The sequence below is a fragment of the Macrotis lagotis genome, chromosome 1 (genome assembly GCF_037893015.1).
Source record: "Macrotis lagotis isolate mMagLag1 chromosome 1, bilby.v1.9.chrom.fasta, whole genome shotgun sequence".
Lineage (NCBI taxonomy): Eukaryota > Metazoa > Chordata > Mammalia > Peramelemorphia > Peramelidae > Macrotis > Macrotis lagotis.
In genome coordinates, this window is record NC_133658.1 from 489,484,596 (window position 1) to 489,507,077 (window position 22,482).

Here is a 22,482-nt window from a genome sequence, read left to right on the forward strand (position 1 = left end):
ACCAGCCCTGGAGCCAGGAGCATCCAAGCCCATATCCGGCCCCATACACCCAACAATCACCCAGCTGTGTGACATGCAAGCCACCCCAACCCCACTGCCCTCCAAACACCAAAAAAAAGAAAAAAGAAAAAAAGACCTAAAATAATATAAAATAGTAATAATAATAATAATAGGGGAAGTTGGGTGGTGGACAGAGCACTGGCCCTTGAGCCCGGAGCACCTGGGTCCAAATCCGGCCTCAAACATCCAGTGGTCACCCTGCTATGCGGTCCCAGGGAGGCCACCCAGCCCCATCTGCCCTGCACCCCCCCAAAAAAATAATAATAATAATAAATGTGCTTCAGTCTGTGTTCCAGCACCACCAACTCTGTCACAGGTGGATCACATTCTTTATGATAAGTCCATCACAAAAGTTATTTCCTTATTTTTCCACCGTTGCCATTGCTGATGGCAACTCCCTCCTTTCGTATTTCTCCACTACCATGTGCTATATTTTCTCTCTCTTTTCACTCTGATTCTGCTGTAGGGTAGCTGAGTGGTGCAGCAGACAGATCCCTGGTCCTGGGGCCAAGAGGCCCCAAGCCCCAATACCACCAATTAGGCCCTGCATCCACCTGGCCCTATGGTCCCGGACAGGCCATCCAATCCCAGCCCCTTGCAAGAAGTAAAAAAGAAAATGTGTTATATCTGACCAGTCCCCCTCCATGGTCCATCCTCTCCTTCATTCACATCTCCCGCTTCCCCCTGTCCCCCTTCCTCTCCTTCTTACTCCAGATGTCTATACTCCATTGAGTATATATGCTGTTTCCTCTCCTAGCCACTTCTGATGAGAGTAAAGATTCCCTCATTCCCCCTTGCCTTCCCCCCCTTCCATATCATTGCAATAGCTCATTGTAATAAAGAAAAACCTTATTATATGAAATATCTTGGCCTATTCCCCCCATCTCCTTTTTCTTTCTCCCATTACATTTCCCTTTTTTCTATTGACTCCATTTTTACACCATATTTTATCTTCAAATTCAGCTTTCTCCTGTGCTTCATCTATAAAAGCTCCTTCTACCTGCTCTATTAACTGAGAAGGTTCATATGAGTATTATCAGTGTCATTTTTCTATGCAGGAATACATGCAGTTCATATCATTAAGTCCCTCATATTTTCCTCTTCTCCTCCAATCTCTATGTTTCACCTGAGTCCTGTATTTGAAGATCAAACATGAACATTTGAAATTCCCCTGGTTCATTGAAAGTCCATCTTTTTCCCTGGAAGAGGACATTCAGTTTTTCTGGGTGGTTGATTCTCTGTTGCATTCTAAGCTCTTTTGCCTTCCAGTATATTATATTCCAAGCCCTATGAGCTTTTAATGTAGTTGCTGCTAAGTCCTGTGAGATCCTGATTGCAGCTCCACAGTATTTGAATTGTGTCCTTCTGGCTGCTTGTAATATTTTCTCTTTGATTTGGGAGTTCTGGAACTTGGCTATAATATTCCTGGGGGTTGATTTTTGGGGATCTCTTTCTCGGGGAGATCAGTGGATTCTCTCCATTTCTATTTTGCCCTTTGCTTCTAGGATATCAGGTCAATTTTCCTGTAGTAATTCTTTGAAAATGATGTCAAGACTCTTTTCCTGATCATGACTTTCAGGTATTCCAATAATTTTCAGATTATCTTTCCTAAATCTGTTTTCCATATCAGTTGTTTTTTTCAATGAGATGTTTCACATTTTCTTCTAATTTTTCATTCTTTTGGTTTTGAAGTATTTAGTCCTGATTTCTCATAAATTCATCCATCTCCCTGAGTTCTGTTCTTTGTCTGAAGAATTTGTTTTCATCAGAGAGCTTTCTTATCTCTTTTTCCATCTGGTCAATTCTGCTTTTTAAAGCATTCTTCTCCTCAATAACTGTTTTATCCATTTGACCTAAGCTGGTTTTTAGAATGCTATTTTCTTCAGCACTTTTTTTGGATTTCCTTGACTAAGCTGCTGACTTCATTTTCATGTTTTTCCTGCATATCTCTCTCTCATTTCTTTTCCTGGTTTTTCTTCTATCTCCATCATTTGATTTTCAAAGTCTTTTTTGAGCTCTGTCATAGCCTGAGCCCAATTTCTGTTTTTCTTGGAGTCTTTAGATGCAGGAGCTTGTGCTTCCTCATCTTCAGACTGAGTGTTTTGATCCTTCTTGGGCTCACAGGCAAAATATTTCTCAATGATGTTCCTCTTGTTTCTCTGCTTGCTTATTTTCCCAGCCTAAGCCTGATTTTGGGGTGCTTCCTGAGCTTTTGGGACACTTCCGCAAGGATCTCAGTGTGTGAGGCTCTGTCCTCCCTCCTGGTCTGTGAATGACCATAAGCGCCCCCCTGGGGGGCTGGGGGGGGGGGCCCTGCTGTTCTATGGGGGTCCTAGACTGTGATCAGGATCTGAATGTGATCAGAACCCCAGAGTCCTGTTCCAGGGGCAGAGAACAGAGCTCAGCAGTCTCTCTCTTCACTCTCCTCCCTAGGTTCAATGGGCTCATGCCCTGGGGGCTCCTGCTTACCGGCTCTGCCTGCTTCTGTTTCCTGGATCTGGGCTGCAGCAAGACCATTTTGATTGCTGTGTGCACTGAGGGCTGGGCTCTCTGGCAGAGGTCCCCCACTGTTCCCCCAGGTTGTACTCAGTGCTCCCCGGCATGTAGCTCAGGAAACTCCCCCGCTGCTGTGAGCTGTGGCTCCCAGTGCCCTGGGGCTGCCTCTGGGAGGCTGAAGTTATTTTGCTCTGGTGGGCCACCCCTCCAACCCCAGGGAGCAAAGCCTTTCTGCTCTTTTCCAGGTTACCTTGAGTAGGAGAACTGCCTCTGTGGGTTCTGTCTCTCAAAAATTTAGTTAGAGTCCTTATAAGTTTTATGAGAGAGCGCCTAAGAAACGTTTCTCTCTTATTGCCATCTTGGCTCCGCCCCTTTGGTTCTTTATGGAGCTACAGGCTTAACCTGATGAATTGAAGACAGAAGCTTCCCTTACCCTTATACTTTTCCAGACAATCTGTAAACTCTGAAACAATCATTATAGAGATTCAGTGACACTATTCATTGTCACTATTTCAACTGCTCATCTTTTTAAAATATTTCTGAGAGCATATTGGATTCCCTAAGTCTCAGAGATCCTCTAGAAACTATCCTGTAAGGATTTAGGAAATATTCCTATATAGTACTCATTTGTCTGCTACCTCCCTTCTCCTTTTAAATACATACAACTTCTCAGATTGGGTGATATTCTAAGGCATTTTATTTTCTCCTCCAAGTAATCTGTGTTCCACCTAAAAAATGTTCAAATGTTACATCCTCTAGGAATTCTTTGCTGGAAAGAACTCAAGTAATAATAATCATTATTATTATCATTATTGTTATTATACCTGCCAGGCACCATGCTAAGCACTTTACAAATATCTCATTTGATCCTGACAATAGCCCCAGAAGATAGATGCGGTTAGTATCCCCATTTTACAGTTGTGAAAACTGAGGTAGAGATTGCCCAAGTGTCTGAGGCTGGATATTAACTCAAATCTTCCTGACTCCATGCTGTGCATTGCACCACCTACATGTCTTGTGCCTCTTTTTGCTGTTTCTCTGTTTATGCACCACCTCCATTAGGCTGTAAGCCCCCTGAAGGCAAAGATTTTGTTCATCTAATCTTTTTATGGGCTACTACCACCATAATCTTCCCCTTTCCCCTCCCCCCCCCCCCAGGACTTAGCACAGTGTTCCACATCTGGAGCTATTTCCTGACTTAGCCAAAGAGATTTTGTAAATGTCTAAAAATCCTATGAGCTGTGAGTAGTTGCTCTATGACAGAATGTAGAAATAAGGAATGTGGTTTTGAAGACAGAGTATAAATTGTGAAAAATGATAGTTGATGTTCACTCATTATAACTCATTTAAACAGATTTAAGAGTATTCAAAGTTTCCAATTTATCATATCTTTGTGGGCCTGACAATATCACTCACAGACTCTTTTCTCTCCTTTCAGTTGTGTCCTTTTGCCCTACTGTCCAGGAATCTTTGACATCATCTCTGCTAGTGGAATAGGGAGTAGTTCCATTTTAGTATCAATTAATTCACCAACAAGGTGTCATTGTGTGCCAGATGTCAAGCTGGGAGGTAGAGATTTAGAATCAAAAATAAAACAGTTCCTATCCTTCAGAAGTTTAGCCCTGGCCTCTTGATATCAAGAAACCTGTGCAATTTTGACTATGCTACAATTTTCTTCATTATAAAATTATTCCAATTCAATTACAAATATACTTGCATGATCATCAGATGAGAGAATATATATGAAAATATTTCAAAAAGTTAAAGAACTATGTAAAATGCAAGTTATTATAATGAAATATACCACCCTTATTAACAAGACTTTTGCCCCCCACCCCAATTCATGCATTGTCATTAACAACCAAACTTTGTTTTTTTCCTTTTAGTCATTTAGTCTCTACACATATTAAATTGTTTGTTTTCTTCTATTCATCAGAAATATTATTTTGCTAGATATAGACAAGTAAGCTTGGTTAGTCTTGCTTAACAAAGAAACTTTAGAGATTTGTGTGAATGAACAGTTGTATAATCTATTATCAGAAAGTTTGGGTTATTTAATTAATTTCTTCAACAAATATTTATTACGTACCACCAGCTATGTGAAAGTTATAGCTAAACAGATCAAATTAGATAATGATATAAATGCTTTGCAAAATGTGATGTCATATAAATGCTAGCTATTCAGAAGGAATGGTTTAAGGAAAGATGTTCACACTGGTTGAGTTTGAAGAAACAGTGAGGAATCTAGAAGAAATGATCCTGTAGGCAATTTGAAATGAAGGTTGAAACCTTTTTTTAGAACTAAAGGTAAAAATCTATGTCTAGCAATGTGCATAAGCATGATTGTTTTGGCATGAAAAGGGATAAGATTACTAAAGAAGAGGGGCAAGGACAAGATTTTGGAAATATCTGAAAAGAAGAATGTGGCAGGAAAGGAGGTGAATGGGGGATGGGAGAGGGGAAAGGCAGAGAAAGTATAGTAGAAAGGTAAAAGAAAAACTAAGAGGATGAGAAGGCAGCAAGATAATGCAATGGATAGAGCACTGACCCTGGAGTCAGGAAGACCTGAGTTCAAATTCGGCCTCAAACTCTTAACACTTAGCTGTATGACCTTGAGCAAGTCATATAACCCCACTGTCTTGCAAAAATACAAAAAAAAAAGCAAAAAAGAGAGAGAATGAAGACTAAGAAAAGACAATGGAATTTGAAAGTTAAGATGCCACGTGTGAAAAAACTGACAGTAGAATGTGGTAGAGGTGAAACTAGATTTCAAGGGGTAAAGAATGAGGAAGGAAGATAAGGAAATGGAAATTGCAGGTGTGGAATAGTCTTTTTTAGGGATAAAGAGATAGGGTGATAGATAGTAAAGAGAGCTGAAGAAAGATTTTCTTCCCTTTGAGTAGGGAGACATTAGCTTTTTTGTTGCTGTTTATACTTCTCTAAGAGGACCATGATATCAAAGAGGTGAAGCCATGACATACAAATGAATTGAATTTAAGTGAGGAGCTCTGTGCACTTACCAGCCTCACTTTCTTCTCTGGAGCTATCTGAGTCCAGTGCCCAGAGATGTGGATCAGGACAAGTGAAGATGGTCCTGGATTCAGTGGAGACAGAAGAATGAGAGACTAAGGAAGAAAGGGGATAATTGTTCATTGTTTCACAAAAGGAATTGGTTTTGTAAAGGAGAAGCACATCTTTATCAGGAGGTAAGGAAAAAATGAGTGAAGATACATAGACAGATAACTTTTCTCTTTTCAGTAAAATGGGAGGAAAAACTCCTGAGAATAAGGGAAAAGAAGTATGGTTGAGGACTAAGGATCATAAATATAAAGATAGAAGGGGTTTTAGAAGCTATCTATTCCACATCCCCCCACAGCTTTTTTACTATAAAGGAAGTGAGGTTCAGAAAGATTAATTGACTTGCTAAAGGTCACACAACCATTATGTGGCAGAAGTTGGTAGATTTTGAATCCATACAATCTGACTCCTAATTCATTACTGATTCTATTGAGTCATTCTGCCTCTGTGAAGAGTGTAGAAGGCTTTGAAAAGCTACTCTAGGAAATATAGGATTAATAGGAAATGAAAAAAAAAATTGGTGAGTAAAAATGGGACCTAGCTGATATGAAATAGTATGAATATATAGTAGACCAAATCAGCATTGTTTCATGATTCTTTCCAATGATACTTAACACCACAAGGGAACAATCAGATAATGAGAATTACCCTGCACTGGAAATTAGAATATTGAAAGGTGGAGTGAAAGGGGAAAGGAATATAGATTGATCATTGAAATGGGTCCAGGTCTGAGTAGAGAGGCAGATGAGGTCAAAATTATCTCTTGAAGTAAGAAAGATGGAAGAATTAAATGTGAGGGTAAAGAATGGATTCTGTATTTGTGAAGATATGCAAAGGGTATGGATGTAAGAATACTGGAAAGAATACAAATTCAAAGTTCAAGTTTTAGAGATAGAAAAGTCTAGAATGATGAGGTTTGTTGTTGTTCTGTAATTTTTCAGTAATGTCTGACTCTTCATGATCCTATTTTGGTTTTTATTTTGGCAAAGATACTGGAGTAGTTTGTCATTTTCTTCTCCAGATCACTTTACAGATGAGGAAACTGAGACAGGATTAAGGTGATTAAAACTATTAAACAGGTATTTTGTAGCAAGGGTGGATTCAAACACAGATATTTTTAAATTTCAAATTTAGACTTTTTTGACTATCAATGCCTCTTCCACAGTCCCACCAAAAAAATTGTATTTAGAGAATATGCACATATACTTTAAGCATTTCCATTTCATTGACTATTGAATTTTGATGAATTTTTAGATTTGATTGAAATATTTAGAAGAATTCTATTCCTATACTTTTCCAAACAATCTGTAAACTCTGAAACAATCATTATATAGTTATGACTCACTTATTCATAATAGCATTAAACTACAAGGGTTGTAGGGTGTGTTCAGGGAAGACTAGTACCTCTAGTGTGAGGCTGCTGAACCTTTTCAGGGCCGCTTTCCACCTTTGGTTAGGTGGGGGGGGGGGGGAGGGTGTGTCTACCCCAAGTATGTGAAGTCTTCCTCTGTTGGAATGGATGGATGAGAATATTTCATTCCAATGGCCACAAAGGCAGCTGAAGCATGCACTATGGAGTGCTAAGATTTTGGTTAGACATTGAAGGCACCAAAGTTATTCACTGCATCTAGAGCCATCACCAGTTGTCTTGACTCTTTCTTGCCACTGGATCATAATGGCCTTAGAAGAGAGAGTGAGGCTAATGAACTCAAGCAACTTTGCTTCACTTAAATTTGATTTAATCACAAATCAAAAGATATCACCCATACCACCTACCATTCCTATCTCAATTGCAACAGACAAGCAAGAGTGAATACTCTGGGAGTCACAACCCTACACACAGGGGACACAGGCTATAGGATCATTTCCCCATTGAAAGCAACAGTTGAATTCAGCAGTCCCCTGAGGGTCTTGGTAGCCCTTTTAAGGATCTCATTGTTCACCTCCTGGTGTGAGGAAGGGCCTAGAAAAGGTGCCCTAAAAATTGACTGCTTAACCAACCCTGGTCTGATTGACTTGGAAGGCAGGGAACCCATCCTGTGGTCATACAAAAAAAATCTGCAAAATCTTCTTCAAAGAAGATTCAACTCACTATCAGAGTATGAAATATGTGCACACTAATAGACAACACAAGATCCAGTAGAACTGAAAGACAAATAGCTCTTGTTTCAAGAGAACTCAGCAGGCATCATATCCAAATAGCAGCCCTGAGTGTAACAAGGTTGGCAAATGAAGGTCAGCTTACTGAAGTCGGAGCTGGATACATGTTTTTCTGGAGTGGCTGCAGTGAAGGGAAGCATCATGAAGCAGGGGTATATTTTGCAATCAAAACTAATCTAGTCAAGAAGCTTAAATACCTACCAAAAGTAGTGAATATTAGGCTCATGACAATAAGATTGCCACTTGCAGGAAAATGCCAGACTTCTAACATCGGTGCCTGCATTCCCACCATGATGAACACTGATAAGCCAAAGAAAAATTTTAAGACCTGGAGAACCTTATCATTAATGTATCAAAAGAGGACAAACTTATAATTCTGGGTGACTTTAATGCTAGAGCAGACTACTAGACAAGGCAAGTTGGAAATAGCAATAGCAATTGCCATCTGATACTGAAAATTTGTGCATCTCCTGACCTTCTCATCCCAAAGACTGTCTTCACTTTACCTAAATGCAATAAAACTTTCTGGATGTACCCTTACTTCAAACATTAGCCTCTAATAGCTAGGTGGTACAGTGGAAAGTGCACTGCCCTTGGATTTAGAAGGACAGGTGTTCAAATCCAGCCTCAGACACTTGCCACTTACTAGCTGTGACCTTGAACAAGTCACTTAACTCTGATTGCCCCTCATCTAGGGCCATCTCCAGTCATCCTGATTCATATCTGGACACTGAACCCAGATGATTTTGAAGGAAAAAATGTGGCTGGTGACTTAGCACAGCATCCCCCTCACTCAAATCTAATTCACATGCTTGTCATGGCATCACCTCCCTGATGTCATGGTCTTCAAAATTGAAGGACAAACACCCTCATCAGTATTATTATTATTAATAGACCATGTGATTGTAAGGAGAAGAGGTAGACAGGATGTGAGAGTGACAAAGACAATGTGTGGTGCAGAATCCTGGACTGATCATAGACTCATCCTTTCCAAGCTAAGTATTCACATTCAACCAAAGCTTTGACCCTAAGGAAAAATGACTACCAGTAGAATTAATGTCAAGAGATTAGAGCATCTCCCTGAGTGAGAACAGTTTGTTGCTAACTTGGAGAAAAAACAAGCCAATACACAGTTGGCAACAGTGGAGAGAGAAAAAGTATGGATAACTTTCAGAAATTTGGTGTACAGAACTCCATCTGCTCATCTGGGCCAGAACACTCCCAAACATTAAGACTGATTTGATGAAAATGATGGGGAAATACAGAAGCTGCTAAATAAAAAACAAGAACTCCACAGGGTTTACCAATAGGATAGTTCATCCATTTTCATCAAAAGTAAAGTACAAGTGAAGCTTAGAGAGATGAAAGACTCTTGACTCAATAAGAAGGCAGATGAAATTCAGTTTTATGCAAATAGTAACAATCCAAAGTGCTTTTATGATGCCCTGAAGGCAATTTATATGTCAAAGACATGTGATACATCTCACCTACTCAGTGCTGATGGTTCCACATGGATTAGTGATAGGGATAAGATCCTAGAGAGATGGACTGAACACTTCCATAATGTTCTTAACAGACCATCATCAATCAATGCAGAAACTATTGACCATTTACCTCAAGTTGAAATCAATCTCTCACTAGATAAGATTCCAACTGAAGAAGTTTGGTATGCCACTGGGCTCCTTTCATGTGGCACCTGGTGCTGATTCTATTCCAGGCAAGATTTATAAGGTGGGAGGATCATTGCTCAACCAAAAGCTGACTGAAATTTTCCAGATCATGAAGAGGTTACCCCCAATAATTCAAGGATGCCTCCACTGTCCATCTGCATAAATTTATTTTTTTTTTAGTTTTTTGGCAAGGCAAATGGGGTTAAGTGGCTTGCCCAAGGCCACACAGCTAGGTAATTATTAAGTGGTCTGAGACTGGATTTGAACCCAGATACTCCTGACTCCAAGGCCAGTGCTTTATCCACTATGCTACCTAGCCGCGCCCATCTGTATAAATTTAAAAAGAATAGATTATCTTTGACCTAGATGTGTTTCTTTTTTAGTCGTTGTTGGTAAGATTCTTGCCAGAGTCCTGAGGATGAACATAACATCAAGGTCAGCTACTGATGGTAAATTCTCCAACTTGAAAAGGCTATAAGCAAAGACCAGTGTCAGAAGTGTTGTTGCATGATCATCTGTTTGCAGATGATTGTGCACTCAATGCAGCCTCTGAAGCTGAGATGCAATAAAATATGGATTGACTCTCTGCTCTTGTGCTAATTTTGGTCTAACAATTAGGAAAACACAGGTGCTCCATCAGCCAGTACCACACCATCCATATGTGGAACCATCAATTACAGCAAATGGAAAAGTTTTGCATAATGTGGACAGGTTGTTACCTTGGCAGTGTTCTTTCCAGGGAGGTACACTTTAGTAATGAGGTTGGCACATGCATTGCCAGGACTAGCTTCATATTGGGAGGCTCTGAAAGAAAGTGTGGGAGAGAAGAGATATTAGACTGACTACGAAACTGAAGGTCTATAGAGCCGTTGTGCTGCCCTCATTGCTATGTGCCTGTGAAACCTGGACTGTCTACCAGCGCCATGTCAGAAAACTGACATTTAAATTGTCTTAGGAAGATTCTGAAGATCATCTGACAAGAGAAGATACCAGTCACTGAGGTACTTTCTTGAGCTAAGCTGCCAGGTATTCAAACATTACTTCATAGAGCTCAACTCTGATGGTCTGACCAGGTTGTTAGAATGCCAAACATGTAATTACCAAAAAGACTATTTTATGGAGAGCTCACACATGGCAAGTGCTCACAAGAGGGACAGAAGAAGCACTACTGGAACATGCTGAAGGTCTCTCTTAAGAACTTTAGAATTGATTATGCAGCATGGGAGACACTTGCACAGGACTGGCCAGGATGGTGTGCCCTCATCAGTGAGGGTGCTAGCTCTGTGAGCATGACAGAATTGAAGCAGCTCAAAGGAAACATGAGATTTGTAAATTTAGAGTAAACACCGCAAGTGTTCACATGGACTACTTATGCTCGACCTGTGATAGAGCATTCCAAGTTTGTACTGTTCTGATCAGCCACAGTTGGACACACTGTAATTTGTCTCTAACACAGTGATGTCATTTTGCTCTTCTATAATATGAAAAAAAAAAACAACCAAGCTATAAATCCTAAATTTGTGGAAAATGGAAAAAAATTGCTCACACTGCTTTTTTTATATGCAAAAATTTCCTCTTATTCTGGTTTTTGGAATAGTGTTGGTGACATCACACATTCCACCAGAAATAACTTTCAAATTAGTACAGAATTTTCTTCCTGTCCTTCATCCTTTGTCCTCACATTGTACTTCTTATTTTCTAGTATTTCTTGAGTAATTATTGGGCACATTCATTATATTTAATATATATAAACAGATGATAAAGCTTTTTTAAACTCACCAACTGGTTTCCTCTCCATTCCAGATAAAAGAAACATAGAACTTAAAAGAGCATCCTTGAATGTTAGAACTGAAAGGAACTTTTAAGATAATCTAGGTCCCCAAACTCTATTTATAGGTGAGGAAATTGAGGATCAGAGGTATTAAATGACTAACCCAAAGTCATCTAGGTGACAAGTAGCAGAAGTAGAACCCAAACATAAGCCCTTTGATCTCAAATCTGCTGCTATTTCCAGCAATTATCATAACTAATAATATATAGTTATTACTAATGATAACTAACATCTTAATGGTAGTTTAAAATTTATAAAGTGCTTTTCATACATTGTCTTATTTTATCCTCAATAAAACCCATTCTAAGAGGGGTGAGGGACTTACCTATCTCATATTGTAGCTGAGACAGGACTTGAATTCAGTTCTTTCTAACTTCATGTCTTCAAAGGTGTCTCAGAGAGATGGTTGGTTCATAGGTCTCTTTAAAAAATCTCCAGATATGAAAACTGTATAGTTCCTTTAATAATCCATACCAGAGGATAGAGGCTCTGACAGTAACGATATTCTTCCTTATGTCTACCAGGATCTCTCTTTTCATTTAAGCTCATTTCCTCTTGTGGATTACTCAGCAGACATCAAACACTATTACTCTTTCTCATTTAAAAAAAAAAAACTTCACAGAATTAAAAACAGTAAATAAGTCACTTCTTGATATGCTTTCTCTAGTATAAACAAGTTCTATACCTTTAACCTTTCCTCCTAAGATTTGTTTTCCATTGCTTTGATCACAGGAATTGTTCTTCTCTAGACCTTTGTCTATTTCTTTGCTTCTTTTTTAAGTGCAATGACCAAAATGCAGACACTCATTTATGGACAAGTGTACAAAAGAAAATGGACATTTCCATATAAATAGTAGAACAGAAAGAGAATTGATCCTACATGAAATGTTATAGACACTCATAAAAAAATGGTAAGAGATCTGACAGTATCATACAGAATTACTAAACATAAAGTATTTATCTCTAATTGTTGACTAGAGGATTGCAAAACTCCAGAATTGAGAAAGACACAACACTTAAGCTGTTTCTTCAAATACATGTATTCCACAAGAACCCAGGAAGAAGCCCCTATACCCAGTGATTTAGCAAGCATAGACATGAGAAGGGAAATCTGCAGGATTGTCTTCTCTTATACTTCAACTTTGAGCTTCTGCAGGTTAACAGAATCTTAAATCATCACATTTTCTTTTTTTGTTTGTTTTTGTTTGTTTTTTTTATTAAAGATTTTATTTGAGTTTTACAATTTCCCCCAATCTTAGTTCCCTCCCCCACCCCACAGAAAGTAATCTGTCAGTCTTTACTTTGTTTCTATGTTGTACATTGATCCAAATTGAGCATCACATTTTTTTGAATAGTGAAGAAGATAATTCAAAATGACTTAGACATTAGAGAATAGGTCCATCAAAAGCAGTAAAAGTTTAGTAAAGGCAAGTGTAAGGAATTATACCTAGGAACCCAAAAATAAACTGCAGAGATATAAGAGGCCTTCCTGTAGATTGTAGAGCCATTGTAGACCATGAGTGATTTACTTACAGTCCTTAAATCCAGTATGGTAGAACTGACCATCAAACAAAGATTTCAGATCTTCAACATTAGTTTGAACAAAGAATCCAGCCTGTGTTTTGCTTTGCTTTAAATTGCCCAGTGACAGAGGTACATTATGCCTTATACATTTGACACCTATTGATTTTGGAATAGTTCATTCACCAAGTTCTTTGGAAGCCCAGGCCCATGTACTGCTTCATCATTAATTGAACATAATACCATATTTTTCATTTCATGAAGCTCTGAACAGTCTCCATCTGGAAGGCATTAAACACATGCCTATTTGCAGATGTGTTAACCCCCTTTTTAATTACTGTACAACATTCAATTGCTGAGCAAGATCTTCTTGTGAATCTATCACAGAGTAGGCTTTGCCATTTCCTGAATGAAGAATTTACTTAATTGGAGGTTATAGCTGCATAACTCTTCTCCCTCCCACTTTGAATCAAAGCTGTGTCACTATATGTCATGTGATATTGGAAGTTAAAAATGAAGTACTTAGGAGAAAGATTTGTTTTTTGAAGTAAAGTTTCTGTTTTAGACATTATTTTTTTTTTTGCAAGGCAAACGGGGTTAAGTGGCTTGCCCAAGGCCACACAGCTAGGTAATTATTAAGTGTCTGAGACCAGATTTGAACCCAGGTACTCCTGACTCCAAGGCCAGTGCTCTATCCACTACGCCACCTAGCTGCCTCCTGTTTTAGACATTTTCAAAATAAATATTTTTTGGTCTATATATAAGGTCACAGATTTTAGAGATGGAATAGACCTTATTGATTCCAGCTCTCATTTTACAGATGAAGAAGCTGAGACCCAGAGATATTAAGTGATACCCATGAACAGTAAGTCACAGAGTAGGAATTGAATGGGGTTTTATCTATATAAGTCTTTTTCCTTCCACTTGAATCAAAGTTGTGTCTATATCACGTGATACTGAAGAATAAAAATAAAGTACCTGAGAGAAAGAAAGACTTGCTTTTGTTTTTAATTTTTCATTCAAGGATCTCTATATACATACTATATATATATATATATATGCACATATATATATATATATATATATATATATATATATATATTGGGTTTTTTCCAAGGCAAATGGGGTTAAGTGGCTTGCCCAAGGCCACACAGCTAGGTCATTATTAAGTATCTGAGGTCGGATTTGAACCCAGGTACTCTTGACTCCAGGGCTGGTACTTTATCCACTGCACCACCTAGCCACCCCTATATACATACATACCAATCTGAACTTAATCATTGAGCCCCATATTCTAGGATGAAATGATACTAGAAAGGATCCCCTACAAAACCATAACTATAGCTTTTTTTTGCTCTTTAAACATTTTTTTCAATGAACAAAAATTATTTTCTCTCTTTCCCATTTCCTCTCAACCACTGAAAACAAAACAAAACAAAAACTTTATAATCAATATGTGTAGGCAACCAAAACTATTTCCTAAATTTGCTAGGTCTAAAAACATTTCAATCTACATTCTGAATTCATCTGCTTCTCTATCAGAAGATAAATAGCATGTTTGTCATCAACTCTAAGGAATCATGACTAGTAATTTGTATAGACCAGAGTTCTTCTATCTTTCAAAGATGTTTATTTTTTCAATGTTGCTGTATATATTGTCTCCTGGTTCTGCTTATTTCACTCTGTATCAATTTATATAATTCTAATCAGGTTTCTCTGAAGCTGTTCTTTTCATCATTCCTTACCTCACAATAATATAAAATTAATCAATATACTATAATTTGTTCAGCCATTTACCATTTAATGTGTATTCCTCTAATTTCCAGTTCTTTGTCACTAAAAATGTTGCTATAAATATTTTTGTATATATGAATCATTTTACTCTTTCTTTGATACCTTTGGTGGTATAAACCTAGCAATTGTAGAAAAGTATTTTTGAAATTGTTTTCATTTCAGACTTTTAATTTTCAAAGTATATGTTTTCAGGGCTTTGGGGATAGGATTAAAGGATCATAGGTTTCAAGGTGGAGTGGGTTTTTATCATCAATTCCAACTTTTTCATTTTACAGATGAGGAAACTAAAGCCCAGATTTGTTGTTCAATGACTTTCCCCACAGATGATAGGTGGGAGAACAAAATTTAAACACATAGTCTTACTCCAAAGTCAGCATTCTTTCCACTTTGCATAATTCTTCCTCTCCCCCTCACCTCTCTCCCCCAGTCCTCTCCCCTTTTTACTTTTCTGTACTAGAATCAATAAGAATAGTAATTTTTCTTCCCATTAATTGTATTTCAGCCATGGTCTTCCCTTCCAGCATTAGAGGGAATATACATCCTAACTAATCTAACAGGATCCTGTTGATTGAGTGACTGAATTTCTAGCTAGGGAAATGTCCCAAGAGAAGATAAGACTTCAGATGCTGATTCCAAGGTGGGAAAAGGAAAGAAAGAATTATAGAATTGTAGAATTATTGAAGTTGATCAATGGGGGAGCAGGAAGAACCAAAGAAAATGAACTAGGTTCAGATAATTGTGCTTTTGTTGTGATAGGAAGTATCATTCCAGAAATACTTACACAATAAGGGTAGGATTGAAATCTTGTGCTATTGGCACATCAGTCTCAGAAAGGATTGCAGATATTAATCTCGGGCATTCATTCCTCAGTCCAGTTACTTGGAGTAGAAAAAAAACAGATGTAGATAGTATGCTCTGCACTTTCCTTGACTATTAGCATAAACTTAGCATAACAAGACTCTTTTTTTCAATTTCTCACCTTAGACCACATGTCATTCTCCTAGCAACATATCCTCCAAACTTAATAATGCATTTCTGTCTTCTAATGTCACTTTCTCCCTTATGGGGAAAAAATACTCAAGGTCCTCTAGAATCTAGCCTAATTAGTATAATTGTTAGGCATACCATAATCTTTTACTTACAGAAAATTCCTTTTATCAATTCTTAGGATCATAGGTACAATATTTTATAATAACAACAATAATAATAATAGCTAGCATTTATATAGCATTTTAAGTTTTGAAAACATTATCTCATTATTACATTTCCCATTATTACAATTTCCATTATATAGATGTGGAAATTGAGACAAATTTTAAATAACTTGTGTAGAGTCACGCAGCTATTAAGCACTTTGAGCTCAAATTCAAATTCAGGTTTTTCTGACTCCCAGTCCAGAGCCCTATCTAGCGATGAACATCATCAAAGAATTTTTCTTCTTCACTAAATTCATCCCTTCTTCAGACTTCCCTATTTTTATTGAGGCTACCATTATCCTTTCAATCCATCATCTTCACAATTTTGAATCACCTTTGAGTCTTTTCTTTTCCCCTATATCCAATACATTGTCAAACTGAGTCTACCTTCATTATATCTTACATCTGTCCCTACTTTTATAATCATATTCTAGGGAAGCTTCTCACGAATTCTCATCTGGTCTATTGCCACAACCTCCTAAATGGTCTTTCTGCTTTTAATTCCTTTTCTCTCTAGGCTCCCTACCAAACAATTGCCCAAACAATAATCCTAATATACAAGTGTGGCTCCCTTCATCAAGAATCTTCAACTATTCCCTACTATTTCTATGATAAAAGAATAAACTCCTCAACCTGGCATAGAAAATCCTGAATAAACTGATTTTCAAACTAATTTTCCAAATTAATTTTATCTTAGCCTTTTTTTAATAGTTTTTGTAAGGCAATGGGGTTAAGTGGCTTGCCCAAGGCCATACAGCTAGGTAATTATTACATGTCTGAGGCTGGATTTGAACCCAGGTACACCTGACTCCAGGGCTGCTACTCTATCCACTTTGCCACCTAGCTGCCCCAAATACAGAGTGCCCTTCTTGATATACTTTACATTCCAGCCAAAAGAGCCCACTTGCTATTCTATGACCACAATATCCCATTTTCTGTTCTCAAACCCAAAGGTCTCATCCTTGGAATGAACTCTGCCCCACCCCAGAATCCCTATCTCCTTTCATGGATCAACTCTTGTGTCACCCCCTGCAAAACTTTTCTTGCTCTTTTCTTCCAATTTTTCAGTGTTACATTTTTCATAACAAATTATATTATATTCACTTATACTTGTATCTTCCTGATACAATGTAACCCCTTAAGAACAGAGAATGTAATTCATTTTTTAAATTTTTATCCTTAGGCAGTTAGATGACTTAATGAATAGAGCAATGGACCTGAAGTCAAGAAAAATTGAATTCAGATATACCCTTAGACACTTAGTATCTGTGTGACCTTGGGCAAGTCATTTAACCTAATTGTCTTAATCCACTGGAGAAGGAAATGGCAAAACACTCTAGTCTCTTTGCCAAGAAAGCTCTATGGACAGTATAGTCCATGGAGTCATGAAGAACCATATACCACTGAACAAAAACAAACAAATTTCTATCCTCAGTTCCTAAAATTGGATTTTACCATAGTTGAAATTGAATAAATGTGTATTGAATTGTTTGACAGAAGGTTCTATGAGGGATACTTCTTTATATTTTCCATTGTGACTAGCTAAGTACCATATATAGCTCAATAAACAATGAGTGAATGCTAGGAACCTCTAGACTTTCATGGGGATCAACCTCAGTATGAAAAAATAAATAAAAGGTCTTGTAATAAGTAAATTCTGTTTTAAAATTCCCAAGAGTAGGAGGAATGAAGCATTGCATTACCCTTTGAAACAAGGTTTATTAGCCTGCAGTCTGTGTGTGCTTATTTTTGAAAAATATTTTGATGATTATATTTTAATATAATTTATTAACTTGGTAATCCTATATATTTGGTTTTATTCATTTTAAAATGCTGTTTTGAGAAAGGGGTTCATTCGTATCACAAGGCTGCCAAGTGATCAAAATTAAAAACCCTAGCTTTAAAGGTATGGGGTAAGATTAGCACCAAAGTGACTTAAACTAAGACCAAAATTAATTAGAAATTTCTAAAAGCAGTTTGATAATCCTGTATTTTTTTCTTTAGGAAAAACTGTGTAGAAAATCTAATGGATGAAGATGAGAAGGACAGAGCAAAGAGGTAAGAGTTATTCTTTTTTTATAGGTTTTTTTTGCAAGGCAAATGGGGTTAAGTGGCTTGCCCAAGGCCACACGGCTAGGTAATTATTAAGTGTCTGAGGCCGGATTTGAACCCAGGTACTCCTGACTCCAGGGCCGGTGCTTTATCCACTACGCCACCTAGCCGCCCCAAGAGTTTTTCTTATATATATTTATATTCTTATTCCCAAATTTTTCTTACTATTATTTTTTCTCTTCAGTGTTGCTAGGATATTGGTTCTTACTCTGACACTCTAATTCCAGTTTCTAATAATTTCATCCTTAGGACTGCATCTTCTCAAATGGGTTGGCATGTTCCACTGCTTCTTGTACTGAATATTTCTCTTTGATTCATAATGGGTCTTGAGACCTTTAGAGATGTTTATAATAAGTAGGTTCTAATGATGTGGACCCTTACTCCCTGATTGACAAGCAAGACTCTTAATGCCCCTCAGCTTCCTCCTCTATAAAATGAGGGAATTGGCCTGATTGATCACTAAGGTCACTTCTAGCTCTAAACATGTGGTTCTAATTTAAAAATGCTCCTACCCATTTTTCCTAGGCAGTAGCATTTTGATCCTTTAGTTGCCTTTTTTATAATTTATAGAAGCATTGAGAGACTATGAAACTATGTCAGTATAGAGATAACTAGTCCACCAGCAACAGATATATTGACTCAGGTCTTTCTTCTCCAGGGGCTGCCTAGTTGCAACGCCCAATCTGTACTTTATTGTTCCAGGAATCACACCATCCAAGAGAAAGAAGTCATTTATTCTCTAGCCCACCAGAAGTACAGTTGCAAACAGTTAAAGAGAGAGTGGATGGTGAGGAATCAAAAAACTTAAGCGTAGACGGTTTTAGGAAGAAGTTTAGCAAAGGGGCGGCTAGGTGGCGTAGTGGATAAAGCACCGGCCCTGGAGTCAGGAGTACCTGGGTTCAAATCCGGCCTCAGACACTTAATAATTATCTAGCCCTGTGGCCTTGGGCAAGCCACTTAACCCCATTGCCTTGCAAAAACTTTAAAAAAAAAAAAAGAAGTTTAGCAAGTTGAATGGTGTAGAAGGACCAAGGGAAGACAACTTTAGGATTAGAGAGACTTGAGCATGTTTGGGAAGGAGTCAGTGGAAATGCTGATAATGATAATGATGATGATGATGGTAACTAGCATTTATATAGCACTTACTAAATGTCAAATACTTAAGTATTTTACAGTATACGATGTTTGCTGCAGCACTAGAAAATAGGTGCAATTATTAATCACATTATACAGTCCAGGAAACTAAGGCAGAAAGAGGAAGTGATTTGCTCATAGTATCCTCATATTTGAGGATCAGTTTTATCTTAGGTCTTTCTGACTACAGACCCAGCTCCCCATATACTGTGTGCTACTTATATATTCAATATAAATGAGACTGCTGTAAGAAGACCCTGGAGAAGAAAGAATGGAATGGAATATCAGAATTTGCCTTAGGAAGAAATAGGAATACTCTTCTGTGAACAGAAAAGGGAAGAGAGAGAGTATATATACTAAGAAGTTTTGAAAACTAGAAAAAGGTGAGGGGTGGGGATAATAAGCAAATTCACATTGGAGAGTGTCAATCTCAGTGAAAATAGGAGATCACTGTATCTGCTTATAAGTGTAGGGAATGTTGGTACAAATGGTGGAAAAAAGAAAAGCTTTGGAACAGTCACATTAAGGGAATGTGATTAGGAGTTAGCAGAATTGTTGAGGATCAGTGAGAGTTCAGCTGAACCTTACACATAATAAATTTATAGAGCAAAGTCTTCCTGATTTTATGATTTGTCTCCAACAGCCTGAGAATTTTTATGGAGAAATTGGTAAGTAGGCTCAGTTAGAATAAAGATTAGTAGATAAAGAGTAATAGAAGGTTCAGGGGAGCAAGGAATTCTAGGGTAATGATTTGTGGAAAATAAAAAGTGGCAGATCATGGTATAAGCATGGAAGAAAATTAAGACAGAAATTAAATGGTATAGAGAGGGCTCAATCCATTTCCCAAAGGTTGTGTTAAGGGTAAAATTGATTGAGAAGCTGATGGAAGATTATGATTTAAGAATGAAGTGTCAGTGAAAATAGTACTCCAGAAGAGAGTGATGTTTCTGGTAAAATCCTACTGTGGTTGAAGTGGAAAGGAGGTCATTGTAGGGCATATTCTCTATTAATACTAGTCACCATTGACGCAGTGAGGTGGGAGGATTGAGAGATTACAAAAGAAATACAAGTATGATCACTCTAAGTTGCTGCTAGTTTAAATAGGGAAACAAACTAATGCATATATGAAGTACTTATCTTAGATAGCCATATAAGATAGTTTATGATTAAGAGATAAAATGAATGGCACACAAGTCAATGCTTGTAGGAATTCCTCCTGACCAAAGAATACAAGCTTATCTGTGTAAACATGTCAAATTGCAAAACCAATTTATCACTTATCATCTACTCAACTGATAGAAATGTTGAGTTTTTTAACCTTCACTTGATAGTAGAGTAGATGATTGGCAATAGTTAAAAAATTAATTGATTTTCCTTTTCACATCAATTGAGAAAATGTAATTCCACAAACCCCTCAGGTGGCAACTTATAGAGTGAACTCTATTACTTCATAATTTGTATTTCATTTCTCTAGGAAAGTGTCCTTGAGAGCCCAGAATGATTCCTGTACTCCCTAATTGAAAGAATGCCAGTTCTTACACATAATGTAGTTGTTAGCTTTCACTGTCTATAAAAAGACTCAGGTGGGAGGGAGGAATGGAAACAATTCAGACAAAAAATTCTTCAAGGCAAGTAAGTGGCAGCTGAACATGCCAACAAGAGTAGAAATAGGAGTTTGGGAAAGAATCCTTCAGTTATCAAGGGTCTGAAGGATTGACTCTGTTTTTCCTTTTATAGCAAAGCAAACTGGGGTTGTTTTCTAAGGGACTATAGTAGACTAGTGATATATCATACTATCCTAGACAAAGGGACCTCAGAAGTCAAATTTCCAATTTCTAGTGGTCATTTTCCTCATTTTACACAGGCATTAAGCATCAGCCACAAGATTTGAACCAAAGTCCTCTACAAAACATTGCTCTTTCTCACTGTACAACACTTATTTATTTCAACATTAAGGAGAATGAGAAGATACAGTGACTGACTTGGATTCAAGAAGACTTGAGTTCAAAGATGACTCCACACTAATTTTGTGACCTTGGCAAGTCATTTAATCTCTTAACCTCAGTTTCCTCATCTGTAATTTGGGGAATAAACTCCATTTAGGATTATTATTTTTTTTTAGGTTTTTGCAAGGCAATGGGGTTAAGTGGCTTGCCCAAGACCACACAGCTAGTTATTTATTAAGTGTCTGAGGCTGGATTTGAACTCAGGTACTCCTGACTCCAGGGCCAGTGCTCTATCCACTACGCCACCTAGCCACCCCAACTGTGCCACCCAGCCTCCCCTTAGGATTATTTTAATGATAAAATTGGATAATACATGTAAATTGCAAAATTAAAATTCTACCTATATTTCAGTTTTATGAGATATTTAGTATCTATTTAAAAGAAATATGACTATGACATAAACCCTATTTTCAAAGAGTATCCCCCAGAACCAGAAACAAAACCTAAATCAACTCCACAAGAGTGAGAACTCCACAAGAAATAATATAATTAAATGTAAAGATGTGTGATATAGATATTCACCAAAAGCTCAGTGTGGGGAAGTGAGATTAGTACTTAGAACTTGGACCTGACTAACCACAGTGTATAGCTTTCCTTCCAATAGTCATATGGCTCCTATATAGAGAAATTCTCTCACTTCATTGTTTCATTTCTTTTTCTGTGAGTTCAATAGATTAGAAATGAAACTTTATTACAGTCAGTCATGAAAATCAGAGTCTAATTTATCAGTTTATATTTCACTTTATAATACTGTACACATTCTGGTTTGGTGGTGATTTATCTTCTATGACTGAAGATTGTTTTTCACATATTTTGTCATTATGAAAAGTCTCACAAAGGAAAAGTACAACAAATGAAAGTCTTTGTGTTAAGTCAGTTTTGGAGTGGATATTTGTTATTTATTGTAATTTTGATGGACTAAATTGAATATATTAGCAGGAATCCAGTGAACATGAGGTAATGTTAACCACATTTTACTTACTTTCTATTACAATTTCCTTATGTTTTGTTTGGTATCTGAACCAAAGTGAAATTTGGTATATACCAGAAAGAATGCTAATTGTTCCATCAACCCAGTAAAGAATTTAATGGAAAGGATTTGTCTTTTTGATGTATTGGTTTTTGGCCTTAGCTAGGGGAAAAAAACATGTCTAGTGGAGAAATAAATGATCAGTAGACTGGGAAAGTTACAAATCAAGAAACCTTTCCCAACACCTCTTTATTCCAATACTTTACCTCACTTAATTATTTCCTATTCATCCTATGTTTGACTTGCTTTGTATATATTTACTTGTATGTTTTTTCTCCCAACATTGTTGTTTAGTCATTTTTCAGTTGTGTCTGATTTTCATGACCCCATTTGGAATTTTCTTGGCAGAGCTGCTGGAGTGGTTTTCCTTCTCTAGCTCATTTCACAGATGAGG

The 22,482-nt window shown here is 37.4% G+C and overlaps 1 protein-coding gene across 5 annotated transcripts in view; it reads left to right on the top strand.

The window, feature by feature from the left end:
* Positions 1-22,482, top strand: part of NPAS2 (neuronal PAS domain protein 2) — a 258,956-nt gene that overhangs the window by 131,451 nt on the left and 105,023 nt on the right. For all 5 annotated transcript variants that reach the window (XM_074213806.1, XM_074213807.1, XM_074213809.1 and 2 more), the window contains one exon: positions 17,811-17,864. In XM_074213806.1, coding sequence (XP_074069907.1) covers positions 17,833-17,864 — 32 coding nt within the window. In that variant the 5' untranslated portion in view covers positions 17,811-17,832. The remainder of the gene's footprint in view (positions 1-17,810; positions 17,865-22,482) is intronic.